The sequence below is a fragment of the Leptinotarsa decemlineata genome, unplaced genomic scaffold (genome assembly GCF_025532065.1).
Source record: "Leptinotarsa decemlineata unplaced genomic scaffold, Ldec_3_MD MMD2_tig00001019_RagTag_RagTag, whole genome shotgun sequence".
Classification (NCBI taxonomy): domain Eukaryota; kingdom Metazoa; phylum Arthropoda; class Insecta; order Coleoptera; family Chrysomelidae; genus Leptinotarsa; species Leptinotarsa decemlineata.
Window position 1 is genome coordinate 6,086,616 of NW_027412557.1, and position 12,104 is coordinate 6,098,719.

The window sequence follows — 12,104 nt, forward strand, 5'->3', positions numbered from 1 at the left end:
CGTCTTTTGGGCAGACGTAAATCCGAAAGTAGACTGGAGCCCAAGTTTTGACTTCGGATTCGTGATCAGCGGCGAAAACAAGTAATTGAGATGAAAAATCTGTCATAGAATATGGTGACTCCAAAACACGATATGTCCTAGGACATTGGTAACTAGGTTAAATGAGTTATATTTTCAATGTTTTCACTGTTACTTACGTTTTTTTGTCAGCTGATCCCGAAATTGGAGTAAGAATTTCTCAGTAATCAGTTTGTAAAAAATTATAACTGGCAGAAATGAAAAAAATACAAACGTCAAAAAAATGAAACTGACACCCAGATACTGGTTTAAATACTTATTCAGAGCAATGAAGGTGTAATGCTCAGAGTGCTAAGTTTATCACATCTAATGGATATTACCAAAATTAATAATTTGTGAGTTTTCAGGGAATTATTTTTTCTTTGTGTGGCTTGGCCTGTTTACCAATACTTCGAACTTGGATTTGACCCAAAATTCACTTTTATTTTGAACATTTATGCATTTTCTCAAACCTCACTCTACAGAATTACTTTTTTTTGAAAGCCGATTTAAAATTCGATTTACATATCCCGTAGGTGTTTCATTGGATCTTCTAGACTGAACGAATCATATTTTCCTTTACGATCATTTATTCGGCTCACGTCTCCACTATTATCGTTAATTTGGGGCTGCTATAGCTAAAAGCCAAGAATGCATGGGCTACTTGATCCGCGCACCTTATAATTTGTAAGATTGAAATTAAAATTCCACTGTTCCCTCGACATTGATAGGCAAAGGCGATTTTTAAATCTAAAATCTATATTACAGTGACGTAGAAACATGTACGGAAAAAAATGTTATAGATATGTAGAATATTCGTATTTTCATAAATATTCAAACTTTCACATTGTTATATTCCCTTGTATGAAATGACAAGCTGAAAATTATAAAAGAAAGTACCTACGTGTTTCGACTTAAAAAAAAGTTTTTTACATGTAACACTTATGGATTACCTAAACGGAATACAGGAACGCAACACGTTCCACGCCGACGTGATGCGCTCAACGTGTTAGACTGACTGCTTGGAGAGGAGTCTATTCGGTTTCACGCAGCGCAGTAGTCAGGTTTTGTCCGTCTCGGAATGTTTATTTTGTTGTGTGTACTGTTTGTGATTTGACTGAAACTTACGAAAATTAATGTTATGGTTTTTTTTCTCAATTTTATTGATCTGTCCACTTACCTCAAAGTTAAAAAAGCCAATTTTCTGCAGGTGTAATTGGTATCTTGACTCGGATACAGAAATAAATTTTCAGTTCCTCTTCTACAAGGTTCAAAACATTTGCGGGACAGCCTAAAATACCTTCTGAACTGTTGTTCTTCATCAATGAGATGGCTATCGATTAAAAGTTTGAGAAACCCCTCGTTTTCCCGATTTTTATAAAAGTCACTTTTTTCTTCTCTAAATTTCGCGTGTTTTCAGAAAATATGGTCCTCTTCATCATTTTTCATTTGTTTAAGACTGATTATTACAATAATTTTCTTTCTTCTTTGGATTCGTTACATAATGACACACCCGAGACACTGTCCGTTGTCCGTCAATACGTCAACTGAACAGATAACCACGCTTTGATAGGAAAACATTAAAACGCCGCGTGATAAGTTTCACGCCCCTGCCGACGCAATTGGGGCGAAACCGGTTCCTGCTGCGTTAAAAACACGTCGCTAGGAAAACCTACCTTTAAAACGGATTTGTTATTAAGTAGTGTATTCATAAAAGTGATAATTTTCTTTTTAATGGTTCTGAAACTATGAAACTATTTTGATATCCCAATAATCTAACGAAAATTTTATATTTCATTTTCCTGGAACTGACAACTATCAGTACCTAACATATTTTTTTTGAAGAAATTAACTATCACTTTCACTGCTTTGGTCACAATAGATTTGACGGATTTACAGAAGACAAAATTATAGAGTTGTCATAACATCAGATTGAAAATATTTGTACTTTCAGGAAAGGAATTGGGTGATATTCAGATTCCATTAGACTAATTAAATCGATACCTTTTTCTTCATAACTGACTTCTTGGTTTGATTTTCCATTCAGTATGTAACATAACCAATCGATTTCGTGTGGACGCCGCTGTACCGCTATATCTCAACAAATTGCACTCCTGCGCTCACCAAATTAGAATTCTGAAGTAGCCAAAATACTGTGAAACAAAAGAACTACAGCACTCTAGATTGGACGTCGTCTGAAAGGTATAATTACAATCGGACAGTAGTTCCATAGCAAGCCGCGTAATCACGGTCTTCTAGATCAGCCCGAGGACGTGCCCATCGCAGCTACCGTTCGGGTTTCTGCAGGAGTTCAATTAATAGTTATATCCACCACGTTGCCAAATGAATAAAAGTAAATGTGACTTTAATATACCGCTAATAATAACAATAACTAATTGCAATAACTCTATTAGATTGATCTTGCAATAAAGAATACGATTATACTAAAAAGACAATGTTATCACAAACAGTTTCAAGCAGATTGCACATAGGTAAATAAATAATAAAAACAAATGAAAAAAAATTTAAAAAACAAACTTCATTATCACGTGTTAAGATTATACCAAACACGTCTAGGGAAGCCATGTTTTTTTGTGAAATGCAGTGAAAGTCTCGCAATAAACGTTATGGATTTTCATAAAGTATAGACCAATTCTGTTACATAGGTACCATGATAACATGCTTAAGACCAGTAACAATCGATTTGCATTATTTACCATGACTAATTCAGGTAACTTATTATTGACCTGTTATGATTAAGACTGTCCTTTGAAATATAACAACTACTTCAAATTGAAAGGAATACATTTTTTTGAAGAAATTAATTTTTGGAAAGAAAGTTTCTGACTTTCTACTTCTCCATATTGGTACAAAAAATTGTGGGAAACGTTCAAAGAAAGGTGATCCAGTTCAAAATAAACTCTTCACGAATATGTGCGTAATTTCACATGAACAAAAATAATTTTTTCCTCTTCAGTTTGTTATCCATAATATTTATACAATTTTCACACTATACGGTAGCTTTATCAGTTGGACTGATCTAACATAAAGCTTTGATGATATGAATGAAATGATTACTTCATCTTGTAATATCATTCAGAAAGAAGCTGATGAGGTAAAAAGACATGTGTCTTTTGCCGAAACCACAAAGTCCGCCATTGAGGATGATAATGTTCCATGTAGATGAAATTTTATATCGTAACTCTTCCATATTTTATATTGTGTAGCGTTCTCATGAACGATATCTGATTCAATTCCATAAGGAATATTTGGAGTATAAACTGAATGGGAAAACATGTTTTTGTTTTAGAGGGTTTTGTCTCCAGTTTGTATTTGAAAGTAACTTCTATGTAAGATTTTCATATCTTTGTAGAGCAAATTTCGAACCCAATTGCTGTATTCCTACTGAAAAATTAATGGAATACCGGATGTCATAAAGATGTGAAATATTTTCTGTAATACTGTAACTGTAAAACTGTAATAGATCAAAAAAAAGTTGACAAGTTGTTATTCGTGACATTCCGTTTGACAACTTCTAACTACTGAGAATAATTTACCGCAAAAAAGTTGTTCATCCATTAGTATGGATTTGTTTATAATCGATTATATAATTAATTGAATACAAATTTTCCTGATATGTTTTCTATAAATCATTCATGACTACCCAAATACATTGTTGTGAGGGATTTATTACATATTCAGTTGCTATGATTCATTTCAAAGTGATCATCACTCAGAAGTTCGGTTGATGATAATAATAGAAGGCTATTATTGTATTGATTTCTGACATGCTTTTGCTCCATTCCTTTTGTGATTATGTAAGAAATGAAGAATTATTATATATATCAAAGGAAATTGTTTACAAGGGGTTCTTGCTCTGAAGCAATTAGATTTGTTTTTAATTGAAACAAAATTACTTCGATATGGAGTTTATTATTGGAACGTTTGAAATTTACAAATTCCACTATCAATACTGGTGAATGAAAGATATACATCCCTCATCACAATCGAAATGAATGCGTAATGCGATCAGATTTTTGTTTTTACTTACAAGCCGTAACTTCATTGCCTTGAATCGTCTTCAAATTCGAAGGCAGCACAGACATGGCAACACTGTGCACTGTGGGTTAACTACCGTTCAATTTTATATATGGAATTAATAGCTATCCACTCGCCGTCTTAGGCAAAAAATTTATAATAAGCTTGGGTTATCTTTGTAGATATCAGATATGGAAAATACCAGACATAATTGAGAAGAAGGGAATACTGACTGATTGTTCTGGATGCCTCGACAAATAGTTACTTTGTGAATATAATTAGTTTTAATGCATACGTATTTATTGCTCTTTTGGATTTATATTTGATTGGAGTAATAATATACTTATTTGAAGTTACATACATCCTGAATAGCAGTGTTACAGATTACTCGAACTGATAATTTTAATAATCCCGAATCATAGATCTAATTATTGATCAGAGAAATGAAATATAGAAATGAAATATTTTCAGGACCTAGCATTGCCATACCTTATACATTTTAATGCATTCATATATGCTGACAAGTGATCAATATCGTGAACTCTTTTGACCATGACATTATCATATTAGCAAATCATCTCGCAGAACTCAAAAATAATGATGATGTAAAAACTGACAAAAACGAATGCCATTTGAAAGAATTGGTACTGAACAGAAACCACAATTAAAATATTAGCCTTGCCAAAGGAGGAGAAGAGAAAAATATCAACATTAATCATCATATCATTTTGATACTTGAAGAATGAATAACTGAAGTATTCTGAAGCTCAATACAAAATAGAGTTATTGCTGATTTTTGCCTTTTATATATTACTTTCTTGCCATCTACCCTTCATTGAGTATATGACTCTCCCACTAGATATACAACAAGCACGTGTACTCTGAGTTCGATGACGTTGTGATTTGTTAAATTGATATAAGAGTTCTGTCGAAAAAATTAGGTGATTTTTCATTTTTTCAAAAAACATTTATTTATTCTTCAATTTCTGTTTTGTTACCTCCAAAGTAGGCTTCTTCAGATATAATACACTTGAGCCAGCGTTTTTATCATTCCTCGAATTAGTTCTGATATGCACTTTTTGGTATGTTCTTAAGCTCTCTCAGAGATTCGGTTTCTATCTCATCAATCGTCCAATCTTCGTAAAACTTCTTCTTTTCATGGATTCCTTCAATCTTGGGAAAAGTCGCAAGGGGATAAATCTTGTGAATACGGCGGCTGAGGTATGACTATGGTGTTGTTTTTGGATAAAAAATTACAAACAAGCAATGATGAGTAAGCAGGTGCATTATCGTGCTGCACCGGACGTTTTCTTCGTATTGCTTCTCGCAAGCGGCGCATAACTTCAAGATAATACTCCTTATTGGCCGTACGACCATGCGGCAAGAACTCCTGATGCACTACGCCTCGGTAATCCAAAAAAACAATGAGCAAAACCTTGACATTTGATCGAACTTGGCGAGCTATTTTCGGTCTTGGCTCTCCCAAGCTGTCCTATTGGGATGACTGGACTTGGGTTTCTATATACCCATATACATATACGCATGATTCGTCACCAGTTATAACCCTTTGAAGCAAATCTGGTTAGCCTTTGATGCCATTCAACAATTCCTGAGCGATGCTCATGCGACGGTTTGTTTTATCAAAATTCATCAATTTTGGAAAGAACTTCGCTGCCACACGCTTCATGTCAAAAATTCACAAAAAAATTGCATGGCATGAACCAACCAATATCCCGACATTCTCAGCAACTTCTCTTATATTGACTCGAAGAATCTCCATAATAATTTGCTTTACTTTCTCAACATTTTCATTGTTTGTTGATGTGCTGGTGATCCATGATCCATGGTGAGCGTCTTCATTCACATCTTATCGACCTTCTGTAAAAAGCATGTACCACTCGTAAACATTTTCTTGGCTCAGAGTGCAATCACCGTATGCCACTATCAACAGTTCAAGTATTTTTGACAACATTTGATGCAAATTATTTGATCCATTTCGATAGCAGAAACTCTCCGAACACGCCAAACTTCTATGCCTCTCACCAATAAACTAAAGATGCTTAATAGCTAAAAGTGTGAACATATGTTCGAGACAAGTGTACCAACATAAATAAATGAAAAATCCCTAACCGAATGTATGTAGCCCGCGAAATTTGAAAATTAATTTTTTTTACATGTTTTGTAAGCATTCTTTCTAAACAATGATATCGTGATTATTTGGCGTTTATTTCTATTTCAATACCTCTCGTGTGACGTTCTTCAAGTCTATTCTCTGGTACTGTCTGAAAAAATGGTAACAGTATCATAATTTGCTGTTTCAATAAAGTTTCATTAATTATGATATTGCAATGGGTTTCTTTTTTTTCTTGAAAATCGAAACTTGTGCAACCTAAGGATTAAAGAGGTCCTTTCCTTTCCATGTGAAATTCCAGGTATCAATCATTTTCACCAACTGATAAACTTTCTTTCTTAGATCAGTAATATTCGGAAAATTTTCCACTTTTCTCTTTGCTTTTATGCAGTATATTTTTTCAATATCTCATTAATTATTTAATTTCATTTCACTATATTCTTGTATGTATACAAATTTTGGGAATGCGTATGTTTTCATTTTCTTTCTCTTAGATTTCGAAATTTATAATATTTTTCAGACAATGAGCGTCCGAACGAACCTCTTACATTGTCAACTATTCAAACAAAACATGATTTCCCTTGCAAGATCGTTTAATATATTATATCATATAGAAAATTTTTGGATGAAATCAAATAGTATTCGAAAAGTATGCATGTTTTTAATTTTATGCAATTTGTATATATGATGTAGTTTTTGGAACAATAATTATTTTATCAAAAAATATGAGAAAAACTCCATAGTTTTTGCTGAAATAAATATTGTACACAAGCAAAATTCAAAATAAAATTTCTAATATAGTTTTCATTGGTTTTAGGAAAGCCGAACGGGACGCGCAAGGGCTGAAAAATTCTCACAAAATTTTCGCAAATTGTTGTAAGTGATTTTAGTTAAGATTAATTTATATTATTGTTATCGAAATTTTTTCTATTTATGAAGATGAATATATTTTTTGTAAGTCGTACTATGTCATATGTAAAAATTGTATATAAATAAAAACCTGTAATATATTGCTTCGTACTCAATTCTCATATGTTTCATTTCATGTTGGAGAGTGTGTCTGAAGAAAACTAATGAAAATTCATTTTTCGTTACTGCGTGATTCTAGTATTATTGTTAGTTTCCATATCGATGTAGAAAATGATTCAATTCAAATTCAAGTAATAATAGATATATCATACATTTACAACAAGGGTCCTAGGCCTGTCTATCATCAGGTGCAAGGCGTATTTCAATCAAATCAGGACGGCTGATTTAATAATGTATAAACTATACTATAATTCCAAAATATTAGGCACTGAATTCTCAGAAATGACTGGCGATTCTGCCTCAATCAGTCTCTTGCAGTGGCGTAAGGAAATTATACTAAACAGATGAAACATTATGATAATATATATATAGAATCACAACCTTGACAACAACGTTTCCGTTTTAATGCAATAATATTTCTGAGAATTCAGTGCCAACTATTACGCAATTATATTATAGTACAATTACCAGAAACCAAGAACAAATTGACATCAGATGATTCAGTTTTGAATTGATTTCTGTCTGATATGAATTGATGAAAATTAGAAACTTTTCGACCAATTACAACATCTTTTCCACACCACAGAAATGAAGAACTTTTTCTCGATGCGCATTACGCGAAAAAGTGCTTCCGTTCTGGTGTGTGGGAATAGTGATTTCTTCAGATTTCTTTCGAGGCAAAGGTTTCAATTCTGACTCTCCAGCCTTGGCATTCATGAGATACTAAATCAACAAATCAAAAGGCAACAATCGTATATTTGAAGTTATACGGTAGCGCAGAAAGGCTTCATATTTTTACTATTTGTTTCTTGGAAATTCCGACTTCAAAACTCGAAATTTCGACCTAATTATCGACCTTGATCTCAAAATTCTAAATTTGGAACTCAAACTTGAAATTGCGGAATCAAGTCGATATTTTCAGATTCAACTAGAAATTTCGAGATTAAAATCAAAATTTCGAGATTGAAGTCGAAATTTCGAGTTTGAAAGTCGAAATATCCAAGAAACAGAAATATGTGCGCCTGTGTAAAAATCAGTCTATTAGGTAAGTAAATTTTTCTATTGTTTGAAAAGGTGCAAACAGATTTAAAATCATTGGAAGAACAAATGGAATGGGAATTGTCAGAATGTTCAAGACATAAAATATAACATTTTATTTATTTTCCTTTCATTTATTCTTCCACACATTTGAAATATTTCAACACCTTCTTAGAAAATGGAAGTCCAATATTGTAATTACCAAGAAGCAATGTCATCCACTCTCATTCATTGATTCTTCTATAGAGAAGAATAAACCTTGAATATTTCAGAAATCAATAAACTTGGTGTGGAAAGGTATAAATGCCGTTTTATGTATGACAAACTTAGTTTGCAAAGAAGACTTTAGAGGTTGTGATATCGTGAGACTGAACAGCTTGAAAATTTTCAAATCTGCAATATACTTTTATAGAATTCATGAGTTGAAATGGAAATATCATAATAATTTTTGGGAAAGAAATATATCAAAAAATATACCTCTTTCAATTTATCATTATAATTTATCATGATAACTTGAAAGAATATATTGAGATATACCTTTCCATCTCTATAGAAAAAAGTGAAAGTCTTTCAAAGAAAGGAAGAAATCACTTAATTTCCAAATGAACTTTTCACTAAGATATGTACATCATGCAAAAAATTAACTTTCATACACGAACTGGAAACATCTTCTTCCATATGAGCATTGAATTATACGAAAAAAATTGAAACTTTCGAAACAATTACTTTTATATGAAACTTGAATGTACAGAAACACTTTTTCCCAATAAGTTTGTACTCCAAACATTCGTCATGCAATCGAATCAGATCTCATTCATAGGATTACTACACAATATAGTATATGAAAGAAGTAAAATTCCACTCACATAGAACACTGTAATCCTCAATGGCGGACATCTGATGTTTCAGAATAAGCCATTTGTTTTATTGCCTCTGCAGCGCCAATCTAGAAAATATATAAGATCAACCCCACTCAATTCATTCATGAAATATCATCACCTCACGTCGCGAATGAGTTGAATCTACGTATGTCATCAATGACAGTATGTAATGACATTCATTCGCTAGTTTGATTTAATGCCAGCCAATTAGAATCTTGTTCATTTTTAGGAAATAATAGTTTTTAGGAAAGAACAGTTTTGGCTCCCTACTTCTCCATCTTCATTTCCACTTTTTTTTTCGTATAAAGATGGAGAAGAAGAAAGACAAAACTTTTTCTTTGTCAAAAATCACAATAATGTTCCGCCTCATCCAGTTTTCATTACCTAGTGGTTTTTTAAATCATTCCACCCCAGTTATCTACAATAGTTTCAAGAGATGACAATAATCAGTCACTTTCAGTTTCTGACAATTATTTCGAACAACAATTCACCAAGTAAACATGTTGGATTTTGTAAATGCAAATCAAACGACCCTCAAGCAGACAAAAAAGTACATTCACCACAAGGACAACCAAAACCTGATATTCAAGTTTTTCTTTTATTTCTTGGGGTTGGCTTTCTGAGCAATTTTCGAGTGGTATATGTACATGTACTGTGTTTTGATGAAAAAACATCTTTGCGTTAAATAGAAGTGAATTATAGAAGAATGGTGGATCCCATTTTGAATCAATTAAGTGAAATAAATATTCTTATGACATAATTTGGACCAGCAAACATATCTAATAAACTTAATTGACTGATACACATTCCACTATAGTCCAAAACACCTCGTATATGTCAAATTGAATGTTGATGGAATGCCTATTTATATTTCTAGCAATTAATATTGTTAACGACAGTATTCAAGCAGTAATAATCAGCTGTAGTTCAAAGTTGAATGAATTTATTTCTAACTTGATCGTAGAAAAATTATAGTGTGCTACTCATGCATATAACCTATTCCACACTCGTATGATTGTGGCACTCCCATTCTTATTCATACATCGTGTGGATTAGTTTACTTCCTGTACTTGTTGCACAAGATGAGTATACTATTTTCTCATTGTTTCAAGAAAACCTTATGGTATTTCATGGATTCCGTGCATTTTTTTTTCTCTAGTGACAGTCTTTACGTTATCATGATGGAGTATCCTAAACAAACCGGCATCACAAAAATTCCTTTTTTTAGTCAATACTTTGCACAAAAATTTGGATCAGTATTTTCCACGAAATGTTTAACATTTTTGCCAATGTGAGGTACACTTTGTCAGACAGATCCCAATCATATGAAATCACATTTACTTCGAATGTATGCAATGTATAGAGTGGAAGTGAAAAATTTTCAAATTCAAATTACTGAGATGTTGACCAGGTGAATGATGATCATTCTACTGACGATTCCAAAATTATGATACAACTGAAACAAAATCTGTAAATATAGCTGGGAAATACAAGTACAAATATTTAGCCAAAACAGATGTGATTCGAAAGCAATAGAAACATAAACAGGAACATTTACTTTGAAGAATTATAAAAGTGTCAATAAAAATAGGCATTCTGACTACATTTTGATTAAAACACGGTAGATCTAACGAAAAAGTGAAGGGAAGTCGAGTATTCCAAAAAATAGAATTGAAGTACTTGTAGACGAAAGAAAATCCAGGTTAATCGAATGACATTACGATATGATGATGAAGTTGTTAATTCCGTTATCAGAAAAACACGTGCAGAATAATGAAAACGGTTGTTTTGTAACTAGTTATCTGAATTGTAGATAAAAAAAGTTTATTACGGAAATTCGTGATAATTCACCAGCGAGGAGCAAGTTCAATTAAACAGATTGTTAACGATGGAGATATCAAAATATTACGTAGATGATTGAAACTCAATATGTTATCCATCATGGAGGGACGGTAGCCTGGTGGGTTAACGAGGGTGCTTTGTTCCACGAGCGTTGTGTGAACCGGTGGTTCGAACCGCAAGACCGGATGATCGATTTTCACTTCCTATTATCCAACCCGTGTTAGGAATCACACGATGAAAGGTAAGATCTCGTTAGTCCATAGCTCGCACAAGTTTTGGCTTTTGAGAGTTGTCGCAATAATTAGAGATAGATGAAAATATACTTACAACCGAACTGACGGTTGAACTATAATTATAATCTTGAATATTGAATATCTGAAATATTTGAAACATTTCTACTCCATTGATTTCTACAATTTATAAGTGAATGAAACTATCAAAATTTTCGATATTTGAATTTTCTATACATTATCTTTATTGATATTAAATTTGTTTCGTTCCATGTTATACATAATTATATTCAGTGTGATCAGTTTTCCAGTATGAATGAATGGTTGACTTTTAAAGGATGAAAGATAAATCAGTCGATTCATTCACGAAAAGATTACGATTCCACAAAAAGTTCATCAAATATAAATTAGATGAGTTTTATTTTTCAAATTTCTGTTGCCATTTTTTTCAACAATAATGTGTTGTGGATTTCGTCTGATTGAATTTTTATATAAAGATACGTTTCGTAATCTCTAAACCACTATCTGAATCTTTTATCACTTAAGGACCTGAATGTTTTATTCAATTGGCCAACCAGTTTTTGCATTAATGCAGTGGTGTATCATAAAATAATATTCAGAACATCACATAGAAATAAACAGTTATGAAATATTTTTTACAAAAAGTCAAACCGATTTAAAAAGTATTTACTGTTAAAAATATTGATTTTACTCGAGTTGCGTGGTATATCTTCCTGAAATATTTGGTTATTCATTGTTGTCGTAGTATACTTCGCATTGAATACTAGGTAAGTATTGAATAATTTTTTTCATAACTACCCTTTCAAGAAATGGATAGGTATATAACTGAGAAAGAAA

At 32.4% G+C, this 12,104-nt stretch overlaps 1 protein-coding gene and 1 long non-coding RNA gene across 3 annotated transcripts in view; one reads left to right on the forward strand and one right to left on the reverse strand.

Moving 5' to 3' along the window:
- The window catches only part of LOC111503294 (uncharacterized), a 578,705-nt gene that overhangs the window by 160,665 nt on the left and 405,936 nt on the right, over positions 1-12,104 (forward strand). Inside the window, exon 6 of one of the 2 annotated variants that reach the window (XM_023157565.2) lies at positions 7,044-7,251. The exons of the other annotated variant lie outside the window; for it this stretch is intronic. Coding sequence (XP_023013333.1) covers positions 7,044-7,072 — 29 coding nt within the window. The 3' untranslated portion in view covers positions 7,073-7,251. Of the gene's footprint in view, positions 1-7,043; positions 7,252-12,104 lie in introns of those variants that run through there. 2 annotated transcript variants of the gene reach the window in all.
- On the reverse strand, positions 2,087-9,256 carry LOC141482329 (uncharacterized). Its single transcript, XR_012465464.1, has 3 exons — positions 9,160-9,256; positions 2,270-2,358; positions 2,087-2,210 (listed from the first exon to the last, which is right to left on the reverse strand). It is a non-coding gene; the product is annotated as an uncharacterized lncRNA (long non-coding RNA).